General features: G+C 39.9%; 1 protein-coding gene across 1 annotated transcript in view; it reads right to left on the bottom strand.

The window, feature by feature from the left end:
• LOC139715710 (serine/threonine-protein kinase 32B-like) overlaps nucleotides 1–12,653 on the bottom strand; it is an 83,598-nt gene extending 70,945 nt beyond the window's left edge. Inside the window, exon 1 of the mRNA XM_071627262.1 lies at nucleotides 12,334–12,653. Within this exon, the coding sequence (XP_071483363.1) occupies nucleotides 12,334–12,626 (293 nt within the window). The 5' untranslated portion in view covers nucleotides 12,627–12,653. The remainder of the gene's footprint in view (nucleotides 1–12,333) is intronic.
• Between the last annotated feature and the right edge of the window lie 10,273 nt (nucleotides 12,654–22,926).

Raw genomic sequence — 22,926 nt, forward strand, 5'->3', positions numbered from 1 at the left:
CATAAAATCTATCTGATAATAAGGAAAAACATAATGACTTTGAAATTTTTCAGAAATTTTGTAAACCCATTCTCATTAATCTGGAGATAGAAACTGCATTTTTGCTGATACAGTATATATTGATCTGCAAAATTTGTGAATTTTATCATAATCTCCCTTCCCCTCCCAGAGAAACTAATATTATACCATACAGCATAGATCATACACTGTACATGTGCAGAGCACTCGCATTAAATATACAGTTTCCAATAACGATTTTTAGTCCGGTACCCTTTGTGCTGTGTGCAAATATACTTGAATGTTCACTCAGCAGCCACAGGTGAAAAGTTGAACAGGCATTTAAAATGGGATTTTCATCAGACCGAAACCTGTCAGAATTTTGAAATATAACCAACCAGCTGAAAGACCCGCCCGCAGTGAAGTATAGCTCATGCTAATCACAAACATGGGTAAAATTATTTGGGAGATTACCATTTACATCTGAAGGACAAAATGGAAAAATTTTGGCAGCGGTCCTGCCAAGTCATGACATTAGTCCCAGGTGTTGCAATCCATGCCTGGTGGTTAAAGGCAAGGATGCTTATAGTAAGGGTACCCCAAATCCATAACATTTTTTACACTCTGACAAAGTAACCCCAGCTCTGCGATCTTTACTTGGATTTGAAGCATACAGCGGCTACACTGCATGCTGTCCGTGCCATGCAAACTCTCCTTCAAAATTATAAAGATTACTTGCTGTTGTTATTGTTGTGTGCTTGATTTACAATCTACGTAACATTTTGACAAATTGGGTACTTCGGGGTTTTCTTTTTCTGTTCCTCCGGGTGATTATGCAGGCTTAAGTGCTGCTGCTCCAACATCTGCGCTGACTGAATAAAAGTCATAATTAATTGCTCGCTCTCATTTGTCCCCAGCTTCCCATTTTCAGTCCGCCTTGAAGGGAAAAATGCATAAGATGGAAGATGATAGTCAAAAATATCTGTGCAGCTGGCTTTGCGAACTAGAGAGGGTAAAAAGTGGCCTGTATAGTGTCAAATTTCACAAAAACAATTTGTGCATCTGATTCTTGCACTCCAAAAATATTGATCCTTTCGCGTGGTGTAAATCGTGGGCGATTTATTTTTTTCATTTCCTGCCATTTCATGTATAGGACAGAGTTCAAGCACATAGAAGTTCTGAATATGTGAGCAAACATACTTGATATCAAAGGATGTTGATTGCATGAATTAAAGTGATGCTGTCTTTCGTGAAGATTTTGAAAGATTGATAAGCATAGAATATTCTCCAATCTATCAATATGTCACCATTAACCTCATGCCTAAGCATTGTGACTGAATGCCAATTTAGTGTCGTTCGATGAAGTTACCATGACCCGTGTATTCAAGTAATAAGATTATGTACGCTTTTTTTTTTACCCATGCATTTTTCAAAAAATGTGTACATATTGAAAGCTCATTATACTGCAGCATTTCTCAGTGAATATACAGATCACACCACTTATGTTTTTGAATTTGATGATGTAACAGTGTGTGTATGTGTGTGCATGAGTGTGTGTGTGAACGTGTGCACATCTGCCCGCGTATGTACACATAAACGTACATGTACTCTGTATGAGAGGGAAGTGTAAAATAAACGGTTGTTTGATTCTCAGAAGGGTTCAATTTCATCTTCACCCATTTGGAATTTGTTTGTAATATATTGGAAGGCTTTACCAAGAAACTTGTCCAGCTGACGCGATTTGCCTGGATAATGAGTTGTTTGGGAGTGTTTTGAGATTAAAAGAGTATTACATTTCTATCATGCATACAGCTTTTAATATTCCTGAAAAGCTCTCCCTGTTCAGTAGTGGGTAGGTACATGTACTTGTAGAATGTTACGTGATGATCGTTTGTGCCCTAGCAACCATATTTCCCAACAAACTGCTTGTAATTCACTCTTGAGCAGAAGATTGATGGATACTGCTATGGCCTGATGTATCAATTAGCAATAAATAATCAATTACAAAATATTACAGAGCAAACCACAAATGGATATGCTCTCAGACTGCAATACTGTTGGCATATGTCTTTGGCTAATATTTCGCATTCTCATCAATACCCAGTAATACCCAAGTGTTACTCACGTGAAATTGTGTTATCACAGCAATATTGCACACATTTCTTTTGCATTTGTCTCCATTTCAGAGCAAAAATTGACAGTTTCTGCAGGCATATGGAATCTATGTTTTACCGTAATGACTTTTTAATACTAGTCCAGTATACGAATGGCGCACAGGTCTGAGTGCGTCAGTCGGAATTGTGTGCATAAGGTAACTATGGAATGCTTAACCCACGAGGCGAAGCCGAGTGGGTTTAGGCTAAATTCCATAGTTACCGCATGCACACTATATTCCGACTGACGCATGAAAAGACATGTGTGTCATCTGTTTTATAGAATGGGTAATTTTCTTGCTAAAAACCCATTTTTCTATCGTGTTACCCGATGACAAATTTACTGGATGCATTTCCTTTTGTCTTGCCATAGACGAGAGCCCGAAAACCATGCATCAGTTTTTACTGGACGCATGGTTTTTCTTCAGAACCACGCATCCAGTAAAAACTGATGCATGATTGCTTTAGCCAATAGGTGTCTCGTACTGAGTGCGCGAACGCTTGCTTAGTGCGCGAAACTTTGTTACAAGTGCACATACTCTTGCTACAAGTGCACGATAACATGTTTACCACTGTGACTCAGCGTGCGGCCAGTACAATATTTTCACATAGCTTTCGACCAATGAGATCGCAGGATTCTCGCTACCCATTCTATAACTATCTTTAATACTAGTCCAGCTATCATGAATGCAAATGAGCACAGTATGCAAATTTTGCTCACAAGTATGAGCAATCTACACTGTATGCTAGAAGCCTAACACGTCCATTCCATTATTGAATTTTCTGTCTTCTGAAGTCAGGCAGAAACACACACATACACACACACAAGCAATCATGATATCTACGCTCATATTTCATAATGACAACACCCTAATTCGAGATCACACTTTTCTCATCACGCTAGGCACAATGTTTCCATGGGAAATCAATGCTTATTTCAGAAATGCTGGGTATACAATCATTTTTGCGTTTCTCCTTGGTATACCACTAAATTTTTCTCTCCAAAGACACAATTACTGTCAGCTTGGTTCTAAATGGTGCAAGGTTGTTGTTTTTTTTTTTGCTTGTTTTTTTTTAATGCTTAAAAATCCACCACTTCTTTGAGATATCTTTAAACCCTGTGAAACACAAATTTTACCCATTAACCTTTTGTGTGCCAGGGACTATGGACAGTGTGTACAAATGCTATGGGGTCTTCTTTGCCTATCGGCACTCAAAGCACTGTGTATTTGAATGCAGTGTGAATGTACTTGTTGCATTTCATTCATTCAGTCTGTTGCTTGGCAACCTCACCATTCATACTACCAAACATTCTCATTGACATCAAACTAATATCCTCTGTGGTTCCTTCTATTTCGATTATTGTTACTGGTTTGGCTTTTTGTATTTTGCCCTTCCCTCTCTCTCTCCATCTATCTTTCTGCATTTCTTGGCAGTCACGATGATACGATGGCATTCAAATCTGGTATAATTGGCCTTCATTGCCAACAAAAATGTTTCCACCTGCAAGAAAACGACGCAGATTATTCCACAGTGCTCAGAGTTTGCCTTGTTTACTGGGGACCTTGTACAGTGGCAGTATCTTTGCAGAAGGTCGTTATTATCTGGCCTTAGAGCACAGGCGCCAACGACTGATGCTTTCATAGCTGCCATGGAGATGTGTGTGTGTGCATGTGTGTGCGTGAGTGTGTGTACATGTGTGTGTGTGTGCAGTGGCGGATCCAGGGAGGACCGCAACCGGTGCACGCCCCCCCCCCTTCATTTTTTGTCGAAACAAATAAAAAAAAAATGGGGGGAGGGGTGCGTGCGCCCCTCTTTAATTTTGTAAACGCGCCCCTATTTACAGAATTCCTGGATCCGCCCCTGCTCGGTGTTTGTGTGTGTGTGTGTGTGTGTGTGTGTGTGTGTGTGTGTGTGTGTGTGTGTATGTGTGTGTGTATGTGTGTGTGTGTGTGTGTGTCAGGGCTCCTCAAAATTGTTTTTATTGACAGTGAGAGACAACCTACAGAAACAACACACCATGATTACATGACATATTTATCATAATTTTCAAAAGACCTCCTCTAAAACTGGTCCCACATAGTCTGTTTGGGTTTTTTTTTTCATCTTTAAAAAACAAGTAAACACAGGTAAGCCTCTTTTCTTCTTTCTATTACTGCCTCAAATCTACATCAAATGCTGCTATTCTCCTGCAGCATTTGGCTGAGACTTCTGACTAGATATACCATTTCCATTTTAAGCACCACCATAGGAGCTATCTTTCTTTTATGCTGAATAATTGATTTTTTTTCTACTTCTTGGAAAATGTAACTAATATTCTCACATTTCAACTGCAATTCACTGAGGATTATCATAGCACCACATAGCTCCTCAAGGACAAATTGCAGTATATATATCGGTGCTTACACAATGCAAATGATTCATAATACACTATACTCTGGTTATGATTGGTATAATGGTAATAATAATGACTATCATTTACATAGCACATAATGACAATCCACGATAATTACAAAGTATTTATGTGCTTCATATCAGCATGATACAATATGAATTAGCTATGAGTACAAATGTACTTTTCACACTCACAGCATGATACAATATGAATTAGCTATGAGTATAAATGTACTTTTCACACTCACAGCATGATACAATATGAATTAGCTATGAGTACTTTTCATACTCGTGAATCAAATCATACTGCTTGTGAATGGAAATGTACCATTGCATTTAGTATGCGGCAGCACAGTACTTAGAAGGGATATTCACAAAAACAGCTACAAAATAGACCCAAATATGAGCCCCACCATCGGATGTGCAGTACCACAGATCCATAGATCTACACGAGGTTGAAGAAACGCCTGTCTTTTATCCGACACCAGCTGCATCACGATTCTATGCATCTGCCCTTTCTTTCATGTTGCCTGAATGAATGTGTTTGACCTTCATACAGAAATTATATGCATGACCTAGAATCACTACTTAATGTAATTAATGTCCCCCACTTTAGTCCTTTGTAAGGGGAGAAAGAGGGAAGAGAGTTTTTTGTTGTTGTAAATGTGGTTACTATGGCAACAACAACAACATCAACAAATCACAAGCTGCGCATTTCTAATTGTAGGTCATGTACAATAGAAATTATTCCAATAATTTAAAAACTTGAAAATTATTTGCTTCTTCTCAGTGCTTTCTCGATCAATATGGTTGCTGTACAGGGAGCGTTGTCAATTATCCCAATACAGCAATTTCATAATCACACAGTGTTGGCTGAAAAAAAAAAATAAAAGGAAACAAAAAAATCAAGAAATAAATGAATAAATTCTTACTGGTCAGTCAGCTGCATTGTTTAACTTCACTCTTAGCGGAACTGCAATGAAATCTGGATTGCATTTTATTATAGCATTGACATGAATAAACAAACAAAAAAATCTGAATAGATGGCTGGGCTGACGGATAAAACGCCCCAAATGTGAAGCCCTTTGTGCCCTTGGTAATGGGGCATCACTATTGTTTCCCTGTTAAATAAAATCATCGATATTGCTTTTGACTCTAATATTTATTAAGCCCTTTATGTACCCACGTACTTTTAGCTATTAAACTCACCAAGCCTTTTGAATCAGCAGTCTGTGAGCTATCCAACCTTGACGTAGTTGTAAAGTTGGCAAGCCCACTCAGGTGCAGCGATGTGTCTCAGTCCCACAGCAGGGACAAAGTGACACATTAGGAATTAGGGGGTTTGCATAATTACCTCCATCAAGGAAGGAGGAGGTTAAGTGATCATCGGCATAGACTGTTTGTCGGTTTGCAAAGTAAAAAGTTGTGAATTGCATGAAACTTGCAGGAAAATTTGATAATGACACAAGAAACAGATAATCAAATTTTGGTAGTGATCTGTGAATTTCTAATGGATTTTTTAAAGGATTTTTTTAAAAATCTATTGACATGTAATCAAGATCGATGAACTTGGGAGTTCAAGCTGTGCGCACTGGAGGTTTACATACGCGCACTAAAGTGCGTGCTCTGCTCGAGCAAGGCAGCGTGCAGCTGGAAGCTGATGACATAAACAAAAGGCTTCTATATTGGGAAATTATACGTGTACAGGTAAAAATTGATTTGCTGGCTTGGCGGAGGTCTGCGCTCTCTGAGTTCTTTCCTAGTTTCTGTTCATTGACAATTTTCAGATGTCGAGGAAGGAATCACTCCAGCCTGTGTACCGATAGGCAAACAAAGCATAGTAAAGGTTAATGAGCATTCATTTATCATACTAATTTTCAGTGTCATTTTATTACCATAATACCCAGATGGTGGCCCATTATGCCTCAGTTAAATACATGATATGTGTTCACTGATGAAACACTACAATGTATTTCATTATTCTGAGAATACATGGACTCATAATTTTCTGAATTCGACACAACTTCAATAGAATACAGATTTACACAGATATACATTTCTCTGTACCATGTCTAACAAAACAACTACAGATATGAATCCTACATAGATCTATTCAAAGTCACACACACACACACACACACACACACACACACACACCCTTATTTAATCTTCTTTATGGTTGCTTGGTTATAGCCTTGGGCACGCTGTGAACTTCCCTTTTTAATCTGTGTAATTCAATTTACACTTTTCACTGGATATAATAGGATACTTCTACACTACCTGCCATTTCATCATGCTAACTATCAGATACATCTCTAACTATTTTTAAGCACTAAAGTACAGACACAGAGACGGAGACACAAGTACACACACATCGACAGGACATCCTGTAGAGAACTCTTGAAGATGTATGATGTTCAGATCTGTGTACTAATTCGGATCAAGCAAGCTACAGATTCTTCAACTCTGACCTTTGCTGGAATAAACAAAGGCGGACACATTGTATACATGTGTGGGAGTGTGAGGATATGAACATTGCTAGTGTTAGCAAGTAAATGTACATTGTATATGATTTTAGCCTTTAAAGCTGGCATCCCCTGAAGATGAGAAAAAGCAGCAACACACACATGCACACAAATTTCTTGTGTCCATTATTTAGCCATTGTATATTGCAATATAAACTTGAGGATTACACACTGTCCTCCATAAAAAGTCATTATCATCTCTTCCCATATTATAAAAAAGTATTTCATTTAAAGTGTAACTTTCCTTCAGATTTTTTTTTAACAACATGCTAAGAAGTACTGAATTATGTCACTCTATAAGAAATACATATTACAATAAGAAAATATTCAAAAATGCAGTCATACAATTTAACTACAAATGAAGAAGAAAGTGTCTGCTTTTTTGAATATTTCTAGACATCCAAATAATAGATTAAGTGACTTCAAAATTAGCTTAACTATTTACTGTTTATCAAAAATACACCCATCTCAATGTCTCCATATGCAAGGAGATAAACTGGTAATTATCTTGGGAGTGAATGCAGACATCAGCCAAACCAGTACAAAAATTTACCAGCACTTCCCTGAATATTAAAGAATGAACATCTTGATCTCAACTAGGGGGAAAAAAATAAATGTTTATTTATCTCTGTGCATTTCAATGGGGGGAGTGACTCTGTGAGCAGAGAAAGTAGCCAGTCACATGGATTTGATTTCGTCTTCCTATATCAGCCCCGCTGCAGGCAAAGCCGCGACTTGTACAAACAGACATTTGACGGCAGTAGGGGACAAATCTTTAATTGCTCACTCCAAAGCAGACATCTCAGAGAGAGAGAGAGAGATAGGAGAGAAATAGAAGGATGAGTCTCCAAAGCGTTAACCTTTACAGGGGGTGAGGCTTCGCAGGCAAAGTGCTCGAGATCGCACTCACTACGGCTGCACGCCAGCAAATTACGCTGCCACTTTCTGACCTGAACCGACTTGCTTGCCTTCCAGACAGGCCCTCCTAAACCAACTGAATAAGACCCCCCTCCCCCCCCCACCCTCCTAGTCACCTTCGTCCCCTAGCAAATTGCCCAACCAATGCAATCAGAAGCCCATGAACAGATACATCGGCCAGTGGCCTGCAATTGCACTAATTAATCCAGTGGGGATGCCATCTTTTCCACGCCACTCAATCTTTGTGTTCCTGGCATTGATGTCAAAACCCAAATATTACTTATTCCAAACATGTTCTTACCAATGATGACATTTAGATATTTACACTTTGGTCTGGCAACTTTGCCTTTTTTGTGTGTGTGTACTTTAGCCAGCACAACAAGGCTAATGAACACAATTAATAGCAAACATTTTGAAAGGAAGATATGCCATGGGGGCTTCTGCAGAAGGCTTATGAATGGGACCAACGTTCCTCTGAGATTTTGCTTTATTGATGAAACGAGAGCCTTTCTTACAGGGCAGCTACACGAACTCATGTGATTTTTTTTGGAAAAAAAAACCCAGTTTCAATCTAATCATGTTGGTTTTGTGCATCTGAAGCAAACTTAAATCATGTTTCTCAAATAACTTCCGGTCAATCATGGTAGGTTGTGTTTCACGCTTGAGCTTTGATTGATTTTGAACGCATTTCTGTCATGCTAAGTGCTTTGACCTCTGAAAAGCATTTAAACTCGACCTTGCATTTACTGACACAACAAATTGCATGCTCTTCATAGATATGTCTGTGGTGCAACATATATGCATAAATACTCTTAAATGCATGTTTATTGAGAGCTGCATTTTGATTGAAAAGTCAAGAATTTACACCATGGCTGTTTGCAATCAGTGAGGACTATCTGCATGGAAAGCAACTCTATAACGCCCTTTTTACACTTGTCTTTCTTAACCCCGTACTTTCTCTGACCCAAGACTATCGTTAGTCCCGTTCCATTTTTTCAGCTTTTTACACTCGCCAATAAATCCCTTACTAAGCTCTTGTCCTGGGCTAAGGAGGAAACTGACCTTTTTACACTCATATTTCTTAGTCCCGTACTTTCCAAACCACATGAATATTCATGATTACGTAGTGCACTGTACAGTACACGCACGCACCGGCAGCACCTGATTACCTTGTTTCTGATTGGTCAGTAGGGGGTCGGACTTCGTCTCCGTCGCTTAGACCCCGATTATTTTTTCGTTCTGTTTACACTCGCTTGCTTGGCACCGCAATTGCAGTGCTAACCCTGCTATTTTGCAGGGCCAGATAGTATGGGATTGTCGGTGGGGCTAGCCCACTTTCGCAAAAACAAGTGTAAACAGAAAGTGGGCTAAGGAAAGTCCGGTATCAACGGTGGGGCTAAGGCCCCCCCTTAGCCCCACCGTTGGTACAGGACTAAGCAAAAATTTGCAAGTGTAAAAAGCCCTTAAATGCTTAGAACCCTGTTCCAACAAACATGATTCTGAAGGTTATAAAAATTTGCCTTCACAAAGTGGCCATTTAGAGAAAGTTGAGAGGTAGTCCCTGTAATTTGTGGTAATCTGTGCAATTGATGGTAATCTGCATTCATGGATGATAGCCTTGTTTCCCATTCTAAATCCAGAATTTGAGGGCCACGTGAGGATATAATCAGCATCATGATGAATTCTGGTACACCAAAGTCCAGAGGATACTCAAGTTCATGAAAAAAACAAACAAACAAACAAACAAACACACCCCTACCCGTTGTTGAATCAATAATCGACAAACAAGCATAGATGCTTCACTGAACCCAAAGGATTGCGTCTTTTAAGCTTTGGCAAGATTTTGGGCCTGCAAACATCTACAAGGGGACACCTACTCAAACACAGACATCAACAAAAAGAGAAATTGAAGGAAAATGAAAGTTCTCCTTGCCAATAACGACTAGGTTCACATTCCATCAATGGCTCCCTATTTACACAAGTACTTGACCTTATCGAGATGGGTTTTGCGGTTTGTTGTTTTTGTTTTTTGTTTTTTCTTCTTCACTGACATTTGCCTCATCCCATCCCTGTCTAGCAATGGATAATCACCTTCTTCTTGGCTTAGAACATTTTTTGATAGGGGGTTGTAAATCTCGGCTAGCTCAGTGTGAATCTCTTCACTGCAATGGGCAAGAACTTTAATACTGAGAAGAGAAACAATAAAGAGAACTCTTTGTTTCCCTCATTTTATTTTCTCTCATTTTTTTTTCTCCTAATAAAGTATAAGAATAGGAGCTACACATTGTATGGTAGGGATGTCACTGGCTCTTGCCTGAACAGATGTGGAAGTGTGGTGCCATTTTCCTTCCATATTTTCTGTTAATTTGTGCAGACTGCATATCAACAAGTTGTATTGCTGTTTCACAATGAATCAAAAAATGAAGTAAAAAGCCCGATCCTTTGGCTTTATGACTCGGTGCGCAGCACTAACAGTATGACACAAACAGGTTAAATTACAGAGAACATAATGGTAAACAGCTTTCTAAATGCAAACCTGGTTAGTTTGCTAAATGTTACTTGATTGGTATCTTGCGAGGCGGTTCAGGTTGCAACAAATCCTCTGGCTATTTTAATTTACTCTGAGAAGTCTTTGTACTATGCCATGTATGCTGTGCCATCAACACACCAGTTTGTTCCATGAAAAACTTTCACTATTCCTTCACAGCATATGCCCCATGCAGAGCTGCGCACAAGTCAGTTACATTTGCAGACGTCGTGCGATGTGAGGTTTTGCATCCCATCATGCAATGCCTCTTGGATGTAAAGCAACAAAATGTTCCTCCTTCACCTTCTGACAAACACCGCAGTCCTTCATATGGAAACTTTCTTCACACCGCAGCATCGCGCAAGGAATGCAATGCACTGCAGGTTTAGCAGACCGCACTTTACTGTCTGCCCGAAGGGAAATTGCTCCACCACCAAGTTGACTGAAAGGCATAAAATTGATCTGTACCGTGCTAATGCCATGCATGCATGCACCCCTTCCTTGTCAGTGATATCTCGACCCTCCAACACCGCTCTCTCGTACCTCGTCTCAAGGTTGGCGACCGATCAGGAAACTTAGGAGCACTTCGACATATCTCCCCTCCCTCGTCCCCCAACCCAACCCCCCCCCCCCTTCCCCACACATAAACATATCTGGTCAAAAGGAAGAACACAAACCAAGAAAGGCAGCTTGCGGGGTGGGGGGGGGGGGGTTCAAACGGCCAAACTGAGAGTTCTCGATCCATTGCCCCTGGTATGCTTTCATGCCAAAAAAAAAAAAGAAGCTACATTTAATGCAAGAAAGATTCTCCTTTCAGCCCACGGCCTCCTGAGGTTAAAGAAGTGATTGTACTTTCCAATGCACATGAATGATTTGTCTTAATGTACTTGCTTTGGAGCATGTCACAATATGTCCATTCCCATCAAAACAACCAAACTCTTTCACAAGGAGAATAAAAAGCATGGTGCATGACAAAAATTTAGATGGCACAGTTGGAACGATTACAAATGCAAACCGCTTCACTTGTGATTTCAAGTATACATACTGCACGTTTCTTCTCCATGCTACACAGGATATGAGGCTGTGTCTGAATTTTTACATCTGGACTTAAATGTTCATGAAATGGAACTACATGTGATCTACAAATGCAATACATCTGTATGTCCTATCAACAAGTCATAAACCACTGCGTTTCATTGAGTTGCAGAGATACAGTACATGAATCAATGGTGTGCACGTGCATGGATTTTTCAGAAATGACATCAAATTTGCCAAGTCAAGGAAATGTTTTCTGTCATCCTCATATCCAGTGAGTGCACTAGTCTCAAATGTGAACCTCTGGCACTTCAATTTGCAGAAAGCGATGCATTCACACTCAAGAATATTATCATGCTATTCAGATCTTGAGCTAAGATCAGTCCTGGTGAGAACCAGCACACGTCCATCTTCAAAAACACACCATCTCACTGTGCTGTAACCAGAACTTCACACATAACAGCACATGGAAAATGCCTGTTGGTATTTAATAGCTACTGTATACGCCATATATTTCACATATATTTTTATTCTTGCGAATTTTGTGAGTTAGGTGCCTTTTGCGAATTCAACAACCCGCAAAAAATATTGACTCTGATCCTGACATGAATGCTACATGCATGCATGCATTTCTGCATTCATTACTGCATTCATTACTCTACTTCACAATCGTGAATCTAAATACACACAAAATGGTTGGAATGTTCCTATACATGAAAAATTAGAGACTCACTGAATATATGGCATATACAGTATCCAAATACCAGATCACTCCAGTGCGTACCTGTGGATGATGTTCTGACTTCTGAGGTAGTCGAGGGCCAGGCCGATCTCGCAGACGTACAGCTTGACTCGCTCGGCGTCGAACTTGACCCCTTGCTGGATGTGGTAGCGGAGGTCGCCGCCCAGCAGGAGGTCGACGACCATGAACATGTCCTCCTCGTCCTGGAAGGTGAACCAGAGGTTGACCAGGAAGGGGTGCTCCAGGGCCTGCAGGATCTCCTGCTCGCGGAGGACGTTGCGCACCGCATCCTTCCGGATACACATGGCCTTGTTCATGTATTTCATAGCGAACATCTTCTTCGTGTCTCGCTTCTGGACTATGCAGACCTGAATAAACGAACCATCAAACACATTGAGACACTTTAAATAATAACAAAAACAGTATTAAATTGCTTTGGCATACATGCATTATGTACGAGGACATACAAACTCCAACAAGTATGATGATGATGATGAAGCATATAAAGCCGACGATCATGTCAAAGACTGCTTCGTTCACCAAATGGAGAGTGACTGAAAACTCTTTGGACAATCTCTCCACCAGGCCACAGGTGTGCACAGATCAGAGGCACTGCCTGTACAATAAACACTGGTGGAACCATTCAGATCCACACGATTCTACAGCAGATGGGATATCCTATCTCACTGTCAGCGTGTATGTTGCCGGGTTGTTGTTGTTGGTTTTTTTTCCCACAATGAACCGTTCATAAGAAGGACATTTCTGGGTCATCATGCTCTTTATAAACTGGTTTGAAGCATTTAAGAAGGGTCCACTTCACAGAATAAGTTTTAATCCTCCGTGTGCACAGTATTCACCGAGAATAACTACAGCAGAAACGTGTGACTACAGGTTTCCATTAATCCCTATGGCATGTGTTTAACTGACTGTTTCAAGCATAATGTTTGAGGATGTGTTTATTTGTGTGTTTGTTCGTGCAGTTGGAAGCCCAGGAGATTTTTCTTCACTACTAAAAGTATTCAAACATACATACAGAGCACTTACATGAATTTGCATCACTACCTATTATTGATTAAAATGTTTCTGTTCCTACCACTGATACATTTCAAATTGGTCACTGATCAACATGTGCTTTGAATAATTGCTTGCCAGACAGCAACAACTGGAAACTCTGAAAGAAATGAAAAACACATTCACACTTGATGTAAAGTGATGTAATATCTTTTGATCATGTGCCTCAAGTGTACGAGGAATTGCATAGAGTAAATATTTATTCCATTTGAACTTTCCCAAAGGATTGTTTCTGCACAAAAAAAAGGGTGGAAATGCATATAGATCCACCACACAGCCTTCAAAGCCCAAAGAGCATTTGAATCTGATTTTTATTTCAGTATCTCTGCGAGAGCAGAAACCACACAAGACGGACTGTACCCAGGCATGCTGACGTGTCCCGCACCCACTCTGTCAAACTCTACCCCCATCTTCATGTCTTGTTTCCCCCCTTAAATGTCAATACCCTCCCGTACAGTGCAGACAGGTTACTCAGCGAGACAATCACCACAGGACGCTTTTCTTGCTTTTTTTTTTCTGTGTCTCTTTCTAGTTTCGTGTGGGGCTTTTTGTATAAAGGAATTCAGGCCTGCTGAGAAAAAGCAAAGAGAGCCTGAAGTTTGAATGATTGCCTTGGAGGAGAACACTCCTCGCGAGCGGTCTGCCCCCCTTGGAGTAATGAGGGGATAATTAGTCTCCATGAGAAATCAATGGAGGAAGAGCTATTCGGCCATCAGTCAGTGACAATTATTTCTGATGGGTGCGAGATCGACTCTATAGAGTAGAGGGACCACTTTTCATAGAAAACGAATTCTCCCGAACGCCGAGCGCACAAGTATAGCACACGGATGCAATTTCTTGATGCTTGATGGACATTTTGTGAATGATGACCTACTGAGGATTTGATGCAGTGGGTTATTTTATCTTACTCCCGATCTCTCTCTTTCTCTATCTCTCTAGCTTTATATCAATCTATCTCATTCTCAGCAACTCTCTAGACCGCCAGAAAACCGATCAGCCCCCCCCCCCCCGCCAGAAAACCGATCAGCCCCCCCCCGCCAGAAAACCGATCAGCCCCCCCCCCCCCCCCCCCCCCCCGCCAGAAAACCGATCAGCCCCCCCTCCCCCAACTCCAGCTGAGCTTAAAATTCGTCTTGAGTCTGTAACAATTCCTCAGTTGAGTGTCAGAAAGGTGGAGAGGCCTTTTTGTTCTTTGTAGCGTATGATATAATATTGGCTGTTGCATGAATATAAAAGAAGAAATTTCTCTTGTATTGATAAGCAAGCACAACTTCGTGCCAATTATTGCAAAATACTGAGTTTGCTTTACCTTTCTTTATCCATTCATCTGACCTTGGTTCTTCATCTTCGAAGTGGTTCTGTACAAAACCCATTCATACAGTCAATTCTGAGCAACTGCACCCCATATTCCAGTTTCAGTTTTATATCAATTTTACAAAAACTATTGAATCACCATTCAAATAACTACATGACCATATCCATCTTTACAAAATTTAGTTTTGAGGCTGCTACCTACAAAATTCATATCTTCAGCATATTATAGTCATGACCTAATAATTCTCTAACCACAGATTTGATTTAAAATCTATATTAATGGTAGGGATTCTTATAGAGTATTCACTGAAGACAGAAGATTGCCTATGACTAAAGCAGAACTCACTGGCAGAATACGATTCAGCCCTACTTTTGAGAGACACTCACAGCCTCTCAGGGGAACCTCCTAAACAATGACACGAATGCCCTTCACATCATACCGCTTGATGAAAAGCATACAAGCTCCACATCTGGAGGAGATAACCAAATTCCACAAGATTATATTCCGAGTGCTGTATACAATATGTCAGCATCCCTCCCGCTCGGCTCGACAAGCTCCGCTTGTATGCGTTACACTTGAACTTCCCTGACTGATTTTCTGCGCCGTATAATGCAATCACTTGAGTGAGCTGTTCAAACAGTGGACTTTGCCAGAGCCTGCATGTTCAATCTTTTGCAACCAGTCTGATGATGTGCAATCCGATCCACTTCTCTCCCTTTCTTTCTATCTACATGTATATATATATATATATATATATATATATATATATGTATATATATGTGTGTATATATATATATATATATATATATATATATATATATATATATATTTATGTTTATATCTTTCCTTATTTCTATTCCTTTTCCCCTCTCTCCCCCTCTCTCACACTTTATATCTTTCTCTCTCTCTACATCTTTCTCTTCCCTCCCATCCCATCTCTTTCCCCTAACTTTATATCTTTCTCTCTCTTTACATCTTTCTCTTCCCTCCCATCCCATCTCTTTCCCCTAACTTTATATCTTTCTCTCTCTCTACGTCTTTCTCTTCCCTCCCATCCCATCTCTTCCCCCTAACTTAATATCTTTCTCTTCCCTCCCATCCCATCTCTTCCCCCTAACTTTACATCTTTCTCTCTCTTTATATATTTCTCTTCTCTCCCATCCCATCTCCCCCTCTCTCTGCCTTTATATCTTTCTTCCCTCTCCCATCCCATCCTCTCATTTTTCACTCCCTCCCTCTCTTTCTCTTTGTTCTCAATCACCTCTCTACTCTCTCACTTTGGCAGACTTTCTGTTATATTAGATCAAGCATCTCCCTCAATCATTCATAGCCCCCAACAAACTCATAGCTTGTTTTTTGATCATTAAATTATTAGGGGGTTTTTGCCACAAAATTGCCACTTTATGAAGATAGCCCCTCCCTTCCTCCCCTTCGGAATAACAAGGTTCTGTAAATGGCATCATACAAACTGGGACGAATTCTGCCAGGTTTCCATCAACCGAAAACATAAAATTGCCCCACTTTCTTGCCACGGTGTGTGGAAAGTGTGTCATCATTATAGACAGGATGCAGACAACACAAACAGTCCAAGCAAGAATACTTCTACTTCTCATACTCTTTCTTTCTCTCTTCTCTAACAACTTTTTCTCTTTCCTGCCCTTTTCCTCAACTCTTTTTGCGTAATGCTCAGAAACAGGCATTTAATCAAACATCAGAACAGCTCTGAACGGGCACAGACATGCTCCTGCCATGCAAACCAGTCCACCCATCAGCTCCTACTTAGGAAGCTCGCTGGGAGTATGTTGCAATTAGGGACAGATATTGCATTAAGTTCATTCTCGTTTTCTTCAGTATCTCCATAATCTAATTAGGCAATCACAAAATTGAATTGCAGAGTTCACTCACATCCAGCACTGACTGCTTGATGTGGCAAACGGCAGAGTGTACATTCATCAATTACAGAGTGCACGAAGACCTACCGACACAACACGGGTTGGTTTCTTGCATATATAGAGGCTGTTTCCCTTTGTTGTGGAATATTTGACATTATTAGTTCTGGAATGTCATATATAAATAAAAGTAGGAGCAAGGAGACATCTATGTTGCTTGGACAGACATGGAAATTCAAAATAATAACATATAAAAATTGATATGCCACAAGTAGCTTCATGCCTTCAATTGTTTTTTCGGTTGAAGGGGAAAAATAAATTATTTCTGCGTACAACTTTGTCTTCTAATTGTGATTTGGATACTCGATGAATATTAATAACCAGACTGCCTCTATTTCCCTTTTTGAGAATTACTGCCAGAAACTGTTTCTACTAAATGGTATACATTTCAAATACTCTTCTGAGCAATTTTTGTCATATTTGTATTCAACTTTATAATTCATTTGTATGTGACAGGGTTGGAAGCATCTGTTAACAATGGTCATTCATTCCAGGCAAACCTTGAGGGCTTGGCGCTATTTGAAGGTTTTTCTACGGATGTGTAGCCTTGTGTCTGCTGCAGTGTATGCAATGAAATCAAAACGGAAATGAGATGATAGGCATATGATTTTTTTTTTTTCTAGGAGCCTCCGGGAATGGGAACATGCAGTGTCAGAGTATACTTGAGCAAAAATGTCAAATTCGAGGTACAGCACAATTCCCAGAGTGTGTAATGACATCAGAGCCATTAGCAATGTTGCCATTACAGAACAACCAGACAATCAGAGCGCATCATTGGTGTGAGCAGTGTTCTGGCCTCTGACATTACAATTCCCAAAGAAGCTGCAGATTGCCCGGTATACACCCCGTGCAGCATCATCGCGTACGTCAGAAGCGCTAGACACTACAGGTCACCGTGACATTTTATTCAGGGTTAATGGGTAGGTAGGTTGGCTATCCACTTCATAATCCTAAATTGTAACAGTTGAGAGGCATTGTGAGCCTATGACCATAACAACACTTTAGCACAGAGGAAGCAGGAGTCAGCTGGGTCTGATTGCAATACAAGTATCTGAATGCAGTCCTTGATCATCGTTTGCAATGTGGCAGTTTGTCAAGGGAACTTTATGCACAATGGGATGGTAGGATGAAGGGGGGGGGAGGTGAAGAGGAGGGGAGTGGGAAGGGGAGGGGGTAGGGCATGTTGCATTGAGGAAAATGTGATCATAAAGACGTGGACAATGTGACGATAAAGACATGACCTCTACAAGTGAGAAGCAACAATGAAGGGGATTACCATGTACTCAGCCAAATTCTTCCTTCACCATTTGGTAAAGGGAAATCTGTGAATCCGCATTGTATTGTTTGACTGCCTCTGCGTCTTTGACTGTTCCAAAGACAGAAAGCAGATCTTCTTCAAATAAGAAACTGTTTATAGAGTGACAAGCTTTCTTACCCTTCTCTATGGTAGACATTTGGAAATGCAGAGCTCTCTTTTTGCACATCATAGCAGAACATCAATTAAAAGTTACCCTTAACTGCTCTGAAAACAGCAACACTTCCCAGGTCGACAGTTTCTGGGGCAAAGTCGGAATTAGGTAGAATTGCCTTTGGCAAGCAAAATTTGCGCAAAATGAAATAAAATACAAAATCTGATCTACATTCACTGGCACATAACAACAAATCAATCCACTCAGAGTTATCTTCAGATGGGTAAATGCGTTTCTTCACCCAATTTTGTTTCTCCTACTGGAAATCAAACCCAAACGATGGTGACATTTTATCACTGGCATTCTAAATTGATGCCAAGAGCGTAGCCATGGAAACAGAATTAGCTTCTTTCCGTCTAACCCTTCAGCACACAATCTAGAAGGATGCAACACCACACCTAAAGGCAGAAATATTGATGGTTATCTTAGCAGTCACATATCCCAAGACAAAATTTTCAAAAGAATAGTGCTACAAAAGTAATTTCTCTTTTATTTATTTTCACCTGAAGGTAGCCCTCTATATCATGGGATAATGACATAATCATCGAGTGATGCTTTGTAGTATATTGAATAGGGATCTGGATTCATAAACAGAAGATACTGAGTTGATCCCTGTGCGATGTTTGTACATTTTTTGACAGTATTTTTTTTTTCCTAACAACCCACGTGGATAATTGTATCCATGGCAATACCTGGCTAATGAGAATGGCAGAGCCCTCTATAGAAGAGCAGAAGAGGCTAAACTGGACTAAAACAAGAATGCATGTCACTAATATTACCATTAAAACAATTATCAATTGATTATCAGTTCATTAGTATAGCTACCTTTATCATTATTTTCATCATCACTATCATTATTGTCATCATCATCAGCAGCTACAGCAGCATTCATAGTAATAGTAGAAGTAGTAGTAGTAGTAGTAGTAGTAGTAGTAGTAGTAGTAGTAGTAGTAGTAGTAGTAGTAGTAGTAGAGTAGTAGCTGTTGTTGTAGCAGTAGTAATAGTAGTAGTAGCAGCAAGAATAGTAGTAGTAGTAGTAGTATAGTTGTTGTTGTTGTTGTTGTTGTTGTATGATCTTTACAATATATTCATGTATTGTTGCCATAATTATCTCTGTTGCCAAAGGCTCTTCACATCTTCATATGACTGCCGATGTCTATGTGTGCAAGGAATTCACTTTACACAAACGGATACCTATCACCTTTAAACAAGCCTCATATTTCTATAAGGTAATCATAACCTAGCTCATTAAACTATCAATATTGACATATTCATGACTTTTTATACCTCATCTATGCATGACATGTTGCCTGTTGTCAACCCTGGTAGTGACATGATATCTAATTACCATTCGTTTGTTTATTTTTGGAAGGGTATAATTTACAATGTATACAATATATAATGCAGGTACTGTATATTATACAGTACATGGAAGCGGAACCAATTAGGGGGGCATGCAGAAGTTACATGTACAGTTGTACATAGCATGGCATAGTTGGTGAAATAAATCACAGAGAAAATAATTCATTTTCGTTTTATTCCATATGAAAGTAAACACTGAGGATTATACTCAATCGAGGCCCTCAAATATCTCCTTTAAAGGTGGCTCAAAGGGCACAGGATGAACATATTCTTACGAAACAGAGGGACATATCAGAAATGTATGGGACTAAAGTGATCAAAAAGATCAGTAAATACAAGTGGGTTGTCCGTCAGCTCCGTGAATGTGAGTGCAAGTCAGACCTCACCTCCTACCTCCCCCCCCCCCCCCCACACACACACACACACACGCACTATTGTAGGAAATAATAACAGGATTGGCCCTTGTTACTTTCGCCTCATCATTTTATGCAGCAACACTCACATCACTAAGAAAATCAAAATTCTGAGTGAGAAGTAAATAATTTTCTGTCTTAACTCCTCTCAAAAAATAGATATTTACAAACTGGTACCAACAGTCTATGGTTGCCATGGTTTCATTCTCTCCAGATGATATGACACAGTGAAGACTCTCTCAATACATCTTCAGAAGACATTAAAGTAACTAATGTATCTTTTTTTTTTTCATTTTTGGACACTGACTGTGACATCATGTCTGCAGCATCTAAAATGCACCCTTGAAAATCAAGTTATGTCTAGCCTAAATACAGAAACAAGAACACTATTTCAATATCCTATATACTCTGCCCAATTGTTCGGACAAGGATGGGTGTAATGGCTTTGCTTTTTTTCACTGTAGAGATTTCCTATTCTCCATGTCCTCTTTTTTCCTTTGTGGTCATTGCATTGGCTGGGAAACATGATTTGACATTTTGTAATATATATCACTGTACGAAATATGGCAGAAAACAGAACATCTTTCATCACCTACCAATCGGGGCTGAGAAGACAGATGGGAAGTTGTGGTAATGTTACACACTGACTGCACATACTGCAGGGGAAAAAAAAAGTTTATACACCACACTCGACACACCAATTAAAACATCTTGTCTTTATTCCAGGCCAGCTACTGGTGCATTGATCATGCAAGGTTAAATGTAGCCCATAGGGATATGCTCTGTCTCTTTAAGTTCCTCAAGTTGTTTTCTTTTTAATATCATGTTTTATTGATCCAAACCATTTCAAATAAGACAAAACAGAGCATCACAAAATACCAGATCTCTTCAATAAAGAAACAAATGATGTTTATGAATGCATGACTAACATAAAAAACAACACCAATGAACAACTTTGGTAACTGAAATTCATAGATTACATAAAAGACTTATATGAAAAGAAAAAAGTAGCCAAAAAAGATGAAAAAAGACAAACAACATGTTTCAAAGGAATGGCATAATAGAGATTAGACACCTGGACCCCCCCCCCCCTCTAAAAAAACAAAAAAACAAACAAACAAACAAATCAAACAGAGGAATCACAATTCCCCAACTCAGTAATTCACATCACCTTACAAGCATGTCTGACAGCACGACTACAACAAGAAGATCTTGAGTGCATTACATCCCCAAAATGTCCTGGAGTGTCTCACTGCATTATTGCTGTATCATTTCAAAAGGTCACCTTCATCCCTCTTTGTTTTTCTAGGCAGTCATCATTCGGACACACTTTTACCAACAAGGTGTACAGCTTTTTTGGCCTTCTGGGCAAATGATGTGACAATTTTCTTCTTACTATATAAGGCTTTGCCTACACACAATAAAACTCAAACATTTAAATCTTTTGATATGCATCGTATAGATATACCACGTTCCAGTACATTATGGCTGCCCTTTTATGGCTACCCATAAAAAGACTGAAAATCACATCAAGACCATAATCTATATTTCATCATGTACATGAGCTACTCTAACCACCAGCCTGAAGTTTCATAAATATCAATACTCCCACTTGATTTCCCCCCGGACCAACTATGCAACAGACCTATGCAAAGCAAGTAATGGTACAAAATACGAGGAAAAATACAGGAATAAGGTTCTTGAAAAAAAAAGTAAATTGGTTTATGGCACAGCGTGAATATGAAAACTTACACAACATTCATATCATCCATCTGTGAGTAACATTGGATAAATGCAAATTGAAGAATACTGGGCTGGCATTCAGAAGACCACCAATAACATCGTAGAATTGTAGATTAGATCTTGTTACGGGGACAGCAAGGGGGAAAACCACCTGTGGAAGTGGGGCGTGCGAGAAACTCCTCGTATTTGTACAATGCCTCAGACTGCGGTGTTAGGCAATCAGATACTACTCAACGCTGCTTCCGCACAAACTCACTGTTGCCGCCTGGAGTCGCGACTGTGTTTTCCTTTCGCAGAGCGTGATAAGAGATTGAACCGACTTTGCATGAGACGGGACAGGCATTGCTACCACTTTGCATTGGTGAGTCGGTTGTGCAGGCTGAACCTTGTCCCTGACTGAACTTGTGAAGATAACCATTGTGGCACTGTGGCTCAATGTAATCAATATCATGTGAGTTCAGGTTGAAATCAGGTCAGTTGGTGACTACCAGGAACTTCTCTGCAGAAGGGGTTAGATGATGACCCTCCTGGGGCAGATCCAGGAATTCCTTAAAGGGGGGTGCATGCCCCCCCATTTTTTCTTTTTATTTCTTTTGTTTTAACAAAACATAACGACGGGGTGTGCGCCTGGTGCGCTCTCCCCTGGATCTGCCACTGCCCTCTCCTATGCAAACTTTATCAAATTACTCTACAAGCAGACGTGAGTGTATAGCATAATGTAAAACAGTATATATTCACGGCGTGAAATTTTCGTGAATTGGAGCTGACGGCCTTTTTGCAACATGAAATTTTCATGTATTGCAACTGGCACTAAATGCAAGTATTGTAGACGAGAACTTTTGCGTTGCATGTCAATTTCGCGAATCTTGGCTCTTGCGAAATTTGCAAAATCAAAATGCACGCAAACATTCCTCATTTTACAGTACCTGACTATATTTGGACAATATTTTCATCCATGCAAGGTTGCCCTCTAGCATTTCTGTAGGGCATGTTTGGGAAAATTCATACTGCTGAACTTCTTAATAAATAGTCTTGATCAGGGACACAGTGCAATGAGATTAAAGATGCAGTAACACTTCAACCCATTGAGGACAGACTGATTTTGTCACATCGTGCATTTCCCATAGACACCTGCCCGAGTATACTCGGGACTCATCCTCAATGGGTTAAGGGTGCACATACACACATGTAATAAACACATATATCAAATTCTCAAGTAAGGGACAGATAATGACCACAAAGCTACTACAATAAATTCAATCACTAGATGAGTCATTGTCTTCAGCTAAAACAAAACTTCTGCAGTGGGTAAG

The sequence above is a fragment of the Diadema antillarum genome, unplaced genomic scaffold, assembly GCF_040938485.1.
Source record: "Diadema antillarum isolate AM-2024a unplaced genomic scaffold, OU_Dant_1.0 scf00000053, whole genome shotgun sequence".
NCBI lineage: Eukaryota > Metazoa > Echinodermata > Echinoidea > Diadematoida > Diadematidae > Diadema > Diadema antillarum.